Source organism: Poecilia formosa, unplaced genomic scaffold (genome assembly GCF_000485575.1).
Source record: "Poecilia formosa unplaced genomic scaffold, Poecilia_formosa-5.1.2 Scaffold10, whole genome shotgun sequence".
Taxonomy (NCBI): Eukaryota; Metazoa; Chordata; class Actinopteri; order Cyprinodontiformes; family Poeciliidae; genus Poecilia; species Poecilia formosa.
In genome coordinates, this window is record NW_006799949.1 from 878,815 (window position 1) to 893,831 (window position 15,017).

The following is a 15,017-nucleotide window of genomic DNA, read 5'->3' on the forward strand; positions in this document are numbered from 1 at the left end:
TCTGTTTGTGAGAATCAGCCAGTAGCAAAATGCGTGTAAGGTTTAATGTTTTAATTTTTTATTATTGTTATTGATGAAATTTTGAATAATTAAAGTCTGGTTCATTGGATCGAAAAAAACCTACGTCTATTATCTTATGTATTTACGAATAAATATGAAAAGCTAAACGGATTGTAGTATCTTCGTGTGTTTTGTTTTGTTTTTGGCTCATTAGAGATGACATTTATCAAAAATAACCATAACGACCAAGTTATCTTGCGGTAAAAACAAAAAAAGAAAAAAAGAAACGTATGAAGTTAATAAAAACGTAAAATACATAAGTAAACATAGAATATATATAATAAGTCAATAAGTAAAATAAAATCGACATCAATGTTGTGTTTTGTGAAATTAAGGCATCCATGACGCAATCATTATGCGCGCTGCGCTAGGAGGCGGTGGCGGATGCCTCTTCGAAACAGAAAACTGTCTTTTACCTAGGACTTGGTTTTCCTCTCATCCTGGTATGAAAACGACTTGTAATTGAACAACTAAGTGGTGTGACGACTGTTCGTTTAGTTACAACATAGTGAAGTAGCTGAGAGAGCTGTGAGCTCCTTGATAAGTTAACAAGCCTGTTTTATCAGGGTAACAGCGGCTAACTGATGCTAGGTCGCTCCTCCTGACAAACACAATGCTGACATTTTTTTTTTTTTTAGAATATTTGAGCTTTAATTTATGAGTTTGTAACCCATCGGCTTGTCTGTTTGTTAACCAGTCTATTTGTTAAGTGAGCTTTACAAACTACTCATGCTTGAGATGTAACAAAAATAATTTGTATCAGATTAATTAGACGTTATTTTTGGTCTTAAGTTTGTGAGGGGGGAAAAAACTAGATTGATGCAGTTTTTCGGTCGTAAACTACCGTAGATCTCGTTTAATAGAAGCTGTGGCGCATAAATTAACATGGAGATTGTTTACAGTTATCCTTTACATAAGGTTGACAGCCATTCTTTGTTGATGCTGGAATGTGCCGTCATTGTTCCGTCAGGGGTTGCATCACCCACAAATGGATTTTTGTACAGTCATCTAAACCACATTTACGTTATGTAGTTTTTAAAATTTAAACTGCAATGTCACAAACCGAGATGTAACAGTGGTTTGAGTGTCGTTTTTAAATTGTGATGAGTAGTTTCATTAGCTATGTACATTGACTCCCTCAATCAAATAATTGAATTAAGGTCTTCCAATCATTTCAATGGCCACAGAGCTTTTATAAACATTTCTCAAACAATGGGTCACTCTCACTGTCACAAGGTGCACCTGTGCAATAGTTTGTATCAAGAAAGCTACTCAACTTAATATTCCAATCAGTTATTAGCAGTATTCTAACCAGAGGTAGAGCACCCCAAAATTATACTCGAGTAGAACTACGTCAACTTATGTTTACTCAAGCAAAAGCAAGAAGTAGTCATCCAAGAAATTACTCAAGTAAGGTTTAAAAAGTATTTGCTAAAATATTCTGAGTAACTAAACATAACATTTGATGAAATGTGTATAAATGAAATTACCAGACAATGAAAAATATAAGACTCGGTGGATGTTCTGGTATTTTACAAAGTAATTCAGCCAAGTTTTCTCTTTTTATTTTTTTCTGTGTAAAATGTATTAAACTACAATAATTCATACAGGAGGTTGTATGTATGTTAGAGGGTAAAGGTACTTCCAGTGACAATGTATCCTGTTCACTTTATCTTCTTAATTTACAAATGATACAACAGGCTAAGCAGAAAGAAAATAACAAATGGAGCTTGTGTACAAAAACGAGGATTCACACTAATGCAAACTGTATGACTGCGTCTCATGCATGCTGGCTAAAATATTTCTGTTTGTCATTCAGCGAAGTTGCTCCCAGTGGGTAGAGTATCCATATGTTTTACTCAAATAAGATAATGACACTTCATAATAATATTACTCAAGTAAAAGTAGTATGGTTTAGTTAAACTACTCCTAAAGGCACATTTTACATATAAGGGCTGGAAACACTTGCAGCGCAGGCTATCATCAAGTGGATCAGTGGAGACGTGTTTTCTGAAGTTACAAATCAATTCAGTGGATACGTCGCCTAGGTTTGGCTGTCGCTAGAACAACAGCTCTTCCCTGACTGAACCTTGTCAAGTGAAAAGTTGCTTTCTGGAAAAGTTTGTTAAACATTACTGCACACTAGGGCACAAGCTGATACCTCACAAAACACCTTTAGGATGAATTAGGATGAAGACTGCAAGCTAGATCTTCCAACCAGTGTCTGACCTCACAAATGCTCTTTTGAAAGAACCGTTTAAACATCCTCATAAATATGCCCATAAACCTTGTGGGGAGCCCTACCAGAAGAGCTGCGTAGGGTGGGCTGACATTATGTTAAACTCTATCTGAATCCTTGTAAAATTTAAATTTGCTGTCGAATTTCACCTACATCTCTTCAGTTGTTGACATAATATTCCATTTACATCTTCCATGTTTTTAATCTAAATAACTTTGAAAAAGGAAGTTCACTACATGTAGAGTGTTTTAATGAAAGCTTCCCCTACCTCTCTTATTTCACGTTATCTCACCTCTCCCTGTCTTTCAGCTAAAAAGCAGCTGATAGGATGCCAAAGAAGTTCCAGGGTGAGAACTCCAAGGCGGCCACTGCCAAAGCCCGCAAGGCTGAGGCCAAGGCAGTGGCAGACGCCCGTAAGAAGAAGGAAGAAGAAGACGCTCTCTGGCAAGAAACAGACAAACACGTACTTAAAAAAGAGCAGAGGAAGGTGAGCAGAGATGTCAAATCATAGATTAAACCTAAATTAATCACGGGACGCATCTATCGTCTTTTGTTATTCAAATCAGCTCTTTGACTATTGCATTTTCTCTTTTCTGCCTCTTGTTCCCCTTTTTATTTGTTTATATAGTATGCAAAATGACGGTTGCAGAAAATGTTAACTTGCCAAATCTGAAGTGTTAAGTTAACAACCTGAAGACACAACCTCCATTATAAAACACGGTAGAGGCAGGAAGAGGGAACCCACCGGGAGTTGATGGGTATATAGACACCAGTTTTATATCACTGGGGGATTCCCAGACTTCAGAAGCACAGAATCAAAGCTGAGAGAGACTTGCAGCTGTGTTTGCTTGGGACGATGGGTCCTCATGGTTTTGGCTCAGGAACATTTAATTCCAATGCAGACTACCACTTATCATATCTTAATTTGTTAAAAATGTTGAAAACCATCTGTCTACTTCTTTCTACTTCACCGTTATGCATTTCACTGTGTTGGTCTACCCAGTCGAATTCTAACAAAACGACCTGGGATTTGTGGTTAGTATTATGACAAAATGTGAGATGGCGCATCGTGTATGAATACTTGCGCAACAAACCATATATAAGCAAATGACGCTCAGTAGTATTGTATTATAGGAAATATTTTAAGGATAACCATTTCACTTTTGCAAACATTTAATAAGGAAGCTCTGGTTTGTTGCGTTGATAAAATAAGTGGAAACACTTTCTCTCTTCCTCCAGGACGACAAGGAGAAGAAGCGGTTGGAGCTTCTTGAGAGGAAAAAGGAAAACCAGCGGCTCCTGGACGAGGAGAACGCCAGGATTAAAGGAAGAGCACAGAGGGAGGCAGCAGCTGGTGGAAAAGTGACTCGTGCTCAAATTCAGGACGTACTTCAAAATGAGCAGCAGCAAGAGCTGGAGATGAAGCCGAAAGGTAGCATTTGGTTTGGAGATCCTGGACCACATGTGTTTGTGTTGAAATAAAATTAAAACCCTTCCATCCACACAGAGAAAAGCCACCTGGAGACTCCTCTGGAGGAGAATATTAACAGAGTCATAGCTGAAGAAGGAAGTGTGGAAGCCCGAACAATCGAGGAGGCCATCTCTGTGCTCAGGTAGGAGACGTGTGGCATTTTGACATTGCTGTCATTACAGAGGTTGTTGGCCGTTTGTCATCATTGACTCGTGTTGTTTCGCTGTCTCCCAGCACGGGGCCGGAAGACCTGGACCGCCATCCGGAGCGGCGGATGAAAGCTGCTTTTACTGCCTTTGAGGAAGCAAACATGCCCCGACTAAAAATGGAGAACCCCAACATGAGGTTGTCGCAGCTAAAGCAACAGCTGAAGAAAGAGTGGGCCAAATCTCCTGAGAACCCTCTGAACCAGCGTTTTGCCTCCTACAACTCGAAGTGAATTCATCTTTTTCACAGTGTCGCTTGGAAACTCTGCTTGCTTAGGCAAATTGGAGACTTTGATTCGAAAAACTAATAATTTCACTAAAAAAAAAAGAGTGTCAGTAATGATGCTTCATCAGCAATCACCCGGCTACACCTTATCCTGTGCCAGAGGACTTGACTCTTTTGTTTAATTTAGTAGTAAGAGGAACTGCTTTTCATCTCCCAAAATAACAACTGTTTATCATGTTTCTGAACATGGCCTTTAATGAGGCAACTCAGCATCTCATTAATTAAATTACTTATTCTTTAGCCCTTCTGGGAAGGTGGGGAGCCAGATGTTTTGGGAATAACTTATTAAAGTTCACGGCTGAATCATCAACATTTTGTGTTTCTTTTTCTTTTTTTTGGTCTTTTTTCTTTTTTTTTTTTGTGATGCACAAACTAATAGAAAACCAGTGCAAGTCATGTCACATTTGTTTTCAAGATGGAGGACGAGTATAGGTTTATGTCCAGCTTACATAGGGCACACTAACCATTGAATTTTAGAAATATATTAGTTAACGCTAAGTTTTGTACACTAGAAGTTTAGTTTGCCAAGCAGTTTGATTATTTAGTTTAGTTAGATTTTTTAAAACAGAAAAATAGACAGAAGCCTTTGAAGCCTTTTATTGAACTATGCATACTGACAAAGATTGCTAACATTTCTATCTCAATATTCTCACAGTGTATTTTAAATGGACAGCAGCAGTTGCCTGTAAGGATGCTGGTTATTTAATATCCAAGTCAAATTTATTTACAAGCAGCAGAAGTTCTGCACACATGGAAAATCCAGTAATGCACCAAGAAAATAAGAAAATACAGGTAAAATATGGTAAAAAAAAATAAATAAATAAAATAAAATTACAATAAAGGATGTCATAACTCAGCTGTTCTGTTGTAATACCAATGTCAACACAGTTTTAATGTCAAGGTTTAGGAAACGTATCATCAAAGTACTGTATGTTCTTTAATTTGCTCCTTAAGTCATACTGGCCTGTCTTTAATGTTTTAGGAGTATCAAGTATTGGGATATCTGACTGGTATGGAGATCCTTATCGTTCAATGACTGACAAATTATAAATTGATTTCTCTAAAGAGTGGACAGTCTTTGCAGTGAAGCAAAAACAGATTAAATGTGGTCTCTCTTGAGATGACCTGTCAGAGACACAGGCTATAATAAGAAAAGGGGAGTATATCAAAGTGTAAAGTTTGTGAGATATGAGGGAGTGAAGGACTTTCACAAGATTTAAAAATAAAAGAAATAACTTTTAACAAGAGCCCTAAGTATGAAATGGTCATGGTCAGTGTAAAATCACTACCTTTATTAAGAATTAATAAATGCAAGTTTTTATGTCTTGTAGAAACTTAAGAAAAAAAAGTCTGGGAAATCAAATGCTGTTCATACTCGCCTTTCTTTGCCTTTCTATTTATTCAGACCTGAAAGATGATCAAAAATGGCTTCATACTTTTTCCAATTTTTTTCAAAACCCTTGAAAAATTTTGGAAATGCATTTTATATGACTTGTTAAATATTGCTAAGTTTACATTGTCGCTAATATTTTGGGTCAAAAAAACAAAAAAAACAGTGCTGTTCACATATGTAATTTGATAAATTACTGAGTTACTGACACATCAAGCAGCAGACTTTACAGGTTTTGTATGATCCTAATGTTAGAATACAATAACATTTTTAGCAGTTCAGTTTCATTTAGGGAACATGAATTTTCTACATATCTTATATGTGCATCTGGGGTTACAGCCTGCATACTGGTTAGAACATTAAAGAAATAGAAATGTAAAGGATTTTTTTTTTTTTATCTAGAAAAAATAAATGATGTTGCTTCTGCCTCACATAAAAAACCCAAACCAGCAAAGATTTGGTTGAATACCCTCCTCCACCTGAGTCAGTTTTTTCTTCTTTCTTGCTGGTGATTTCAAACATGCTTCATTAAACACTGATTGCTATATTGGACCTGAAATTGCATTTGTTAGATCTTCTAAGGCACAGGTGACGAGGCCTTGTGCTGCATGGCATGATTCATTCAGAGCCAGGTTTAAAAACGGGCACTTTTGTGCGGCAGGCTCTTGTGGCGGAAGAGATAAGAGACGTCGCAAAAGGCCTTTGAGCCACAAGCTTCAATAACAACTTCAAATGACCTTTTATTTACCACTTTGCTATGAATGCTAGCAATTGGCCTTGTTTTCCCTCCCAGCCTACCTGTTTCCTTCCAATTTATTTCCGTGTGATGTCCCGCCCTAATTCTGTGGTCTGATGTTACAGATTTTTTTATTTTTCCCTCCCTGTCCTTTACCTGCACCCTCTCACTCCCCTCCATTTGCATGGCAACCCTTCATCAGGCAGCTGCTGCTTATTTCTTCCTTCATTTTGAATTCTAATCATTTCTTTCAAAGGAAAGCATCTTTAAAGCTCCTTCATCAAGTGTCCACACTGGGAGCAGGCAAGCGGCCATCTAACACCCACTCAGGCTGCTCTCCTTCTTAACACATCACTACTGTTGATGGGGCGAATATTTGTTTGCAGGCTGCTTCTTCAAGTTTGGACAGAATTGAAAGAAAAGCAGGAACGAGGTAAGAATCACCTGTAGCTGTAGAGAATTCTAAGCAATTTTTATTTACAGAGAAAAATGTTGAAAGAAACAAGTGAATCTTTTTACTGTTGCCTTTAAGTAATGGCTGAATTCAAGATTCAACATTGTATTTTAAGGAAAAATGCCATTGTTTCACTGATTTGGCATAATTCAAAGAAAAGTAACTGGCTTCAGAATTATTTTCATTTTATTTTACATTTTATGTGTTTAGAGTAATACCGTAATCTGTTCATTAGTTAACATTTACAAATCATAAAGTGATACTTAGAGTAACATGTCATGATTCAAATTTATAATAAGTTAGAAATGTGTTGCATGGAAATGAAACTGGCGGAGCTTTTCTCACTCTTTATGGTTGCCAAGTTTGGTAAATAAAGAAAACAGGGCACAGGGGGGGGACATCTGATTTTGACAGTTTGCTTCATATTCACAACCTCGTGTAAAGACAACCTGTAATTAAATAAATAAGCACTTTAACAACCATGAATACAAGCCTTGAAACTAATTCAGACACACAAAGGGGTCCCATTAATCTATTAAAAGATTATAAGAAATGCCTCTTGAAACATTATACTTTCTTTGAATATACTTTTGGCCTCTGCATGAATAAAGATCATTGTGCAGATTTGTCATTGACAAAAAGTCCTTACAACTTCCTCACACAAAAATACTTTTACTCTGCTAATGCTTAAAATTCTTCTTCTGGAATTTTTTAAAGCATTTTTTTAAGCTTCCTTTTATTATTTGATGATAATAAATATCTTCAAATACCAGATATTTACAAACATCTTTTTTATGGATAACACAGGTCCTTGTTTTTATATTGAAAATACAAAATATGACCTCTTTATTCCCTACAACCTGTCCAAATATAATCTACAGTGATTTATTCAAAGTAAAACTTGACTTATTTGTCAAACCTTATCAACTTTTCAACAACATTTAGATGTAATTTGCTGTGCTTTTATAGACACATTTTCAACCTCATGTTTACGGTGTTTAGACTCAAAACCTATGTAATCTTTTTTATTGGTTTTCTGCATATTTATGGCTCAGGGCATAGACACTGATTATTGATCTCAACTCCAATAGTCAGTGCTGAACGGCTTTCAATAATATTCAGTGGATTAGATGGTTAAAAAGTTTGGGAACATCTATGGTATTCTTATAATCTAGAAATTACTATAACTATTGCATTTTTTTTTTTTTTTAGTTTCATCAGAAGTGAATGTGTTTTTTTCCTCAAATGGACATCATGTCTTTTCCGTCTTGCAGAGATAACATGAGGTTGATCCTGGTTAAACCCACCAATGCAACAAGACGTCTCGACTCAACAGGTGAAGTCTTCCAAGATGGAGAACATCAGCACTGTGCTACAGGAGGTCCTGAGGAGAAGCACAATCCATTCTCTGGAAGCCCAGAGAAAGCATCTTCATCTCCTCAGAAGAGTCGCTGCTGCGCTTCATCTTCCCTCCATGAGAAGTCAAATGGAATCAATCCTCCGAGAGGCTCAGCTCAGAGGTCGCCTTCAAAAACACAGAACCTTTTGCTGTCACAGCTGAGTGACCAAGACTGGCAGCTGCTTTGCGGAGAGGATCCTCCCTCAGCAGGAAGAGTGGAAGACATTATGGAAAATCCAAACCATACGGACAGATGTGGCTGCCCCTGTCCTGATGCTCTCCAACATTCTGACATCTTAAGTTTACAGCCACAATCAAATAAAGAAAGGGTCCCAAGAGGCAGAACTAAGAGAAGCGTTTCATCGCCTCATACCCTGCCTTTCCTTGAAAGTACACACCCAACCACCACTTGCCAAGTTTCAGCACAGCAAACAAATCACAAAGATCTTCGCAAACCTCCTACAAACCACCCGAGGAACATCATCGTGCCTCAGTGTTCTGGCCAAGATGAACGGCATTGCAATCATCCAAAAATCAGAAACTTCAGCCAAGCAACTCATTCTAAGTTGTTCAACAATCCTTTAAACTCAGGTCAGTGTGCTATAAGAAATAAAAAACTCTCTGCACTCAGTTTGGATGTCAACTGGAGAGACCTTTTTGGCAAAGAACCACTTTTGGTGGAGCAGCATCAAAGGAATGACTCTCACTGCTCCTCAACTGATGAACAAACATGGAAGCCATCTGGAGAGTCATCTTTTGCACTGAAATGCCGCCATCTGCCTTACAATCGCCTAACCAGAACGCCATGGGGAAAAAGATCAGCTACACCAGCCAGTCAGAAAAGTTTCACCTCTTTCTCCACCAGCCAGTGTAGTTTGCTTGAAAACCAAGATTTGGTGGAGAGAACGAGAGAGCAAGAAAGTCTGGTATGTCATCTTTTTTCAGCGTCCTTTAGGGTTTCCAGAATGTTTAAATGGAAAAAAAATATATGATCTTCCCACATATGATTTCGGAGTTTTATGCATGCTGTCTTTGACTGCGACAATTGGCAATATATTGCTTGGTGAACAATGATGCCTTCTTTTGTAGGAACCTTCTCAGCATCTCAGCGGATCGAAACAGTCACTCCCTAATCCCTGCCCTCCACTTCCTGATACCTTAGAAAGTGGCAGTGTCCAAAACGGGGATGCAGTGCGACCGCTCAGCAGCCTGGGCACTTTAAGCTCTAGTTTTGCAGATTTTCCTTCAGACCAGCAGCAACTTCAGCTGCTTCATAGTGCCATTCTTGAGGACGCCTTCTCCAAGGTCATCGGAGACGACTCCAGTAAGGCCAGCAGTGAGAACCTGATCACAACAGAGGGAAGCAAACCACAGAAGAAGACCAAGGACATCAGCTACCGGCTGGGTCAGAGGAGAGCTCTATTTGGGAAGCGCAAACAGTTGAGCGACTACGCGTTGGTCTGTGGGATGTTTGGTATTATCGCCATGGTGATCGAGACAGAGCTTTCAAGAACTTTTTACACTAAGGTAACCTATAACTACTGAGAAAATACTGAGACATGATTGGGTCACTCTTTCAAAAAGACATGTTCAAGGTAAAATATGTACTATTGTATACCATAAATAAGGCTGGCTTCATTGAAGGCTATTTTGTAGAATAAGAAATGCAGTTGTCTACTAAGGTTTCAGCCTCATGTAAACAGAGATGAAAGACAAAGTTCATTACCACTGAGGCGCTCAGATATGCTAATATTCTCTGTCCATTGTGAACAGGAATCCATCTATTCTTATGTGCTGAAAGGGTTGATCAGCATTTCCACTGCAATTCTTCTTGGACTCATTCTGATGTACCACGCAAGGGAAATACAGGTATGATCGATGACTGTTCAACACTTTCATTGTTGCTTTTAGAAAAGATTAAAAACCAACAACTTTAAAATGAGAAACAGGTATTTAATTAAGGAAAAATACATAAAAATATTCAAGCATGGTTTATGTTCCCTATATTCACACATTTTATCCTTACTTGTTGCAAAATTTTAGGCATAATGTTTGAATAACTTTCTTTTAAACACGTAAAGACTGTATAATGTGGTTGAAAATTGGCTGTGATTACAAAACACTTGTGCTTCAAATTTCTATTTAATTTAAAATCAATAATCTCTGAATTTTTGAAAATGTCAAGACAACCTACTCCACGTTATTGGGATGGGAAAAGAATACAGTGTCACTTTGAACACTGGGTTAATCTGCTTTTGCTAATCCAATCTGCTTCAAAAGAAACAAACAAACAAAAAAATATAACAATTCCATATTTTGATGTTTTAATATGTTTTGTTTATATATATTCATCCCATGGTTTAGTGTTAAATATAAACTGATTTTAATCAACCGGTTCTTTTGGATCAAGTAAAACAGATTAGATTAATTTACACTGAATCCATCTTACAATTGAGGAAATTCTATTTTTTATTAACTTTGTTCATTTGTAATAGTTGTTCATGGTTGACAATGGGGCAGATGACTGGAGGATCGCAATGACCTTTGAGAGGATCCTCTTCATTGTGTTGGAGCTTCTCATCTGTGCCATCCATCCAATCCCAGGCCAGTATGTGTTCACCTGGACTGCCCACCTGGCCTTCAACTACACAGCATCTGTAGATGCCGATGTAGACATCATCCTTTCTGTCCCGATGTTCCTACGACTGTACCTGATCGGACGTGTCATGCTGCTGCACAGCAAGCTGTTCACAGATGCCTCCTCACGTAGCATCGGGGCCCTCAATAAGATTAATTTCGACACTCGTTTTGTGATGAAGACTCTGATGACCATCTGCCCCGGGACTGTCCTGCTGGTCTTTAGTGTCTCCTGTTGGATCATTGCAGCGTGGACAGTGCGTGTATGTGAGAGGTATCATCTCAGAGTTGTTATAATTTGTAGTCTAACAGAGACTTTGAGTATAATTGTCTTAAATTCTTGTTGATGCATTTTCAGGGCCAACATTATACAAACATGCCCACTAATAGTTTGCAACGTCTGCCATGACCAAAAGCTTTGACATGCTTAGGACTTGTTTGTTTGATTACCTTTCTAGTGAGGGATAACATAATTTAAATTGTGTGGGTTTTTTGACACAGACCTGGCTTTCAAGCTTTGCTCTTATGTTTTCAAATATTAACGTCAGACTGCTTTATATGTTGAACTTGAAAACAGCCAGTTATGTTGAAGTTTCAACAATATATTTGACTTGAAGTTGAAGAGGTTGTTCCCCATCTTAATTATTCAGTCCATTTTGTGCAACAACTGGACTATTCAACAGCTTGATGCTACCATCAGAGTGTTTGTAGATTCCAAAGCCTCACATTGGCTTCCCCACAACATACTTCATTTATGTCCAAATAGCTCAGCCTCAATGTCTCACCTGAGCATAGATATTTTCTGTGTATCTGTAACACTAAATGCTACTACAGCCCCTGCTGTTCTGCCTCAGTAGGTATCATGATGCACAAGAAGTAACAAGCACCTTCCTGGGAGCAATGTGGCTGATCTCCATCACTTTCCTGTCCATTGGCTATGGAGACATGGTCCCTCACACCTACTGTGGGAAAGGAGTTTGCCTCTTGACAGGGATTATGGTGAGAAGGAATACATTTTTATGAGTACTGAAATGAATATCAAACTTAATCTTTGGTTACAACTGAATGAATCTGTTGTGATGCCAACCGCAGCTCTTCCTCTCCACAGGGAGCTGGTTGTACAGCTTTGGTGGTGGCTGTTGTTGCAAGGAAGTCAGAGCTCACAAGAGCTGAAAAACACGTCCATAATTTTATGATGGATACTCAACTTTACAAAAAGGTCTGTTTGCACACAATGCCACTTATTTCTTGAAGAAAAATCTTTTTCCGTCATGAATATTGTCAGTATTTTTTGCTTTAGAGTTCAGCTACCATTTTAAAATGAACATATTTATCAAACTAGTTTACACCTACAAAGTACCAAAATGAAATAAATGGAAGTCATAAAAAGACAACCTATGCCATTTCAAAACTGCTGCCGTTCTTTCTTGTTCATGTGATTTCCCTTCTCAGATAAAAAACACAGCAGCAAATGTTTTAAGGGAGACTTGGCTCATCTACAAAAACACAAAGCTGGTCAAAAAGATTGACCATGCCCGTGTGCGGCAGCACCAACGGAAATTCCTGCAGGCCATCCACCAGTAGGCATCATTATTTGCTTGAATTTGTTTGTTTGTCTCCCTCTTGAAGTATAATTAGGCACTTTTTTAATTGTAAATTCTGTCAAGATAAACTGTACATAATCTTAAATCCATTTAAGAGAAATGAATGTTGGTTTTTTTTATTCAGACTGAGAAGACTCAAAATGGAGCAAAGGAAGCTAACTGACCAGGCAAATACTGTTGCTGATATCGCAAAGGTTTGTGTAATCTCTTCTGAATTATGGAGGAATACACCAGAAAACTATAATCAAACTGCTGTTTTTGATTATAGTATAGCTGTTTTTGATTATATTATGGCGGTTTACTTCCATTTCATTCATTTCAAACCTAAATATGTTGGGACATCTGTTTTGTTGCTCTCAGGGTCCAAGTTTAGCTGACATTATGAGATATAATGTTAAAATGTTGGACACGATTGACATATTGCATTTTATTTTTAACTTTAGTGGAGATCCACTGAGGTTCTAAAGACATAATGCTCAAATGGCCAAATGACAAATACACCTAATACAATATAATATATGAAAACACAGTTTTTGAAGAATTCTTAAGTTTTAGCTCTCACTAAATTATTTTTTATGAAATCCAGCATAATTTACATATAAAATAGAGCAGAATGTAAACCAAAACTTGTTTTTCTTGTCTGTATAAATAGTTTACTACTGCATCTATGCTGACAAAGACATAAGAAAGGATCAAAAATATTTCCAGATTGCTGTACAATCTCTTTGCTGTGTTTCAGACTCAGAACATGTTGTACGATTTGGTGTTAGACCTTCAGCATCGAACCGGGGAGCTGGACAGGAGGATCATGGCTCTGGAAGAGAAACTGGACTCTATCCTTGTCAGAGTGCAGTCGCTACCAGTTGTTCTATCTCAAGCAATAGCAAAACTACAAAAAGATTTCCTGGATGACTTAGCTTGCCGCGTTCACTTCCTGTCGTCCTCACTGAGCTCGGAGTGCTGTTCAGCACATCCCAAGCAAATTTGTCCTGGATCAAGCACACCAGAGATGCCGTACAGCTGAGAGGCCTCTCTGAGTTTCCTAATTTTTCATATTGGTTGGAACTGTACCAAAAACCATGATTATTTCCCTTTAGAGGTGGAATAATAGGCCTGTTTATTTTCGTCCACGTGGATGAAAATAAATAAATTGATAAAAAAAACAAAAAAAAACATTGTTTTGTTATGTAGCATTTTCCTACCTCAGGAAGGCTAACTTTGTAAGTCTTTTGCTGTTATTCAGTAGCTGAAATCCTTCAGCAATTGAAACGAGACACTGCAAGTATTGAATGAAATCTTGAAAAACATTAATATTTAGAGGTTAACATTACATATATTCAAACTCAAGAAGTAAATAAAGTTTTTTTGTTTTGCGTCGTAAAAGTTCAAGATGTCAAGTTTCCTATGTGGTTCTTTGTTCATTTTCGAGAAAGGTATATTTTATGTAAGTATCAATGTAAGCATATTTATTTTAACATACACAAGAAGTGCTCTTAGAAACCACAATACTCTCCCAGAACTGTTCTGATGATCCAACTTAAATCCAATGCCTTTGTGAATATCAGGGTATTTATATGAGGGGCCCCTCATACATTTACACTACTCTTGTCCATCATTCTTACCAAAGTGTTTATTAATTTCTTGTTTTGTTTCATCTATAAATGGCTTTTCCTAAAATGTAGCTGTTTAATTTTAGTGCAGTTTTGGGGAAATTAGCAAAAATAAATAGGATGAATGCAAGGTGTATATTTATCCATACTTTTCATTGTTTATTTTACTCTCATTTTGCTTTACTTATCAGTTTGTGAAGGAATAAAACAAGGTATTGCAAAAATGCTTTACTAATTATAGAGAATTTTAGTTTTGTAAAATATAACTGAAAGTGAAAATTAATATAAATGTTGTATTTGAGAGTATATGGGAAAAAACAGAATCAGTCATGGATTAAATTCATATATTGCACATTTATGGTTGAAGTTTATAACAGTTTTCATCTTAAAGAAGAGCAGTATTACAAAACAGACTGGTGGATGTTTAAAATAGCCAGATTTTTAAAATGGGCGTACTATTCTAATCTTCTATTATTTTGTTTTCAATAAAGAATATTTGCATGCTGGATGGTGTTGAGTCATTATATTGCAATCGATGATAATGTCAGATGTTTTTTTCTCTCATTAAATTGTTAGATGTCTGCTGTTGCTCTAATGTCTAAACTCTCCTGCATATGGGGTATTGCATCTTTGGCTAACATCTCATTTCAGACCTGTTTTATTAATAATTTTGTAAATTTATACAAATATGATGTGTACATATCTGTTAGAATATAGCTATCGTCTGTGATGAAGGATACAATCACTAACTGCATATGATCCAACAAATTAGACAGTAAAGATTTTCTTTTCATTTCCTTATCTTTTATCTGCTAGGGTTGTACCTCATCACTCCCATATTGATGAGGCACTATCCATCACTTGTCAGGTTTCAGCACAGCAAACCAAACAAGTCACAAAGACCAACTTCATAGTTGGGGGCTAA

At 37.2% G+C, this 15,017-nt stretch overlaps 2 protein-coding genes across 3 annotated transcripts; both read left to right on the forward strand.

The window, feature by feature from the left end:
- Positions 1-395: 395 nt before the first annotated feature.
- On the forward strand, positions 396-4,572 carry ccdc124 (coiled-coil domain containing 124). The gene is made up of 5 exons (XM_007541226.1): positions 396-503; positions 2,609-2,786; positions 3,539-3,731; positions 3,807-3,912; positions 4,005-4,572. The coding sequence occupies exons 2-5, from the start codon at positions 2,628-2,630 to the stop codon at positions 4,207-4,209; spliced, it is 663 nt and encodes a 220-aa protein (XP_007541288.1). The 5' UTR covers positions 396-503; positions 2,609-2,627; the 3' UTR covers positions 4,210-4,572.
- Positions 4,573-4,666: 94 nt separating this feature from the next.
- kcnn1b (potassium intermediate/small conductance calcium-activated channel, subfamily N, member 1b) lies at positions 4,667-14,403 on the forward strand. Of its 2 annotated transcripts, none has more exons than XM_016665072.1 (10): positions 4,667-6,821; positions 8,117-9,167; positions 9,331-9,768; positions 10,015-10,110; positions 10,737-11,152; positions 11,733-11,877; positions 11,987-12,097; positions 12,331-12,458; positions 12,607-12,676; positions 13,222-14,403. In XM_016665072.1, exons 2-10 carry the CDS (start codon positions 8,124-8,126, stop codon positions 13,504-13,506), a joined length of 2,733 nt encoding a protein of 910 aa, XP_016520558.1. In that variant the 5' UTR covers positions 4,667-6,821; positions 8,117-8,123; the 3' UTR covers positions 13,507-14,403. The 2 variants fall into 2 exon arrangements, with proteins under 2 accessions (XP_016520558.1, XP_007542725.2); XM_007542663.2 differs by having other exon boundaries at positions 11,736-11,877.
- Positions 14,404-15,017: the final 614 nt, after the last annotated feature.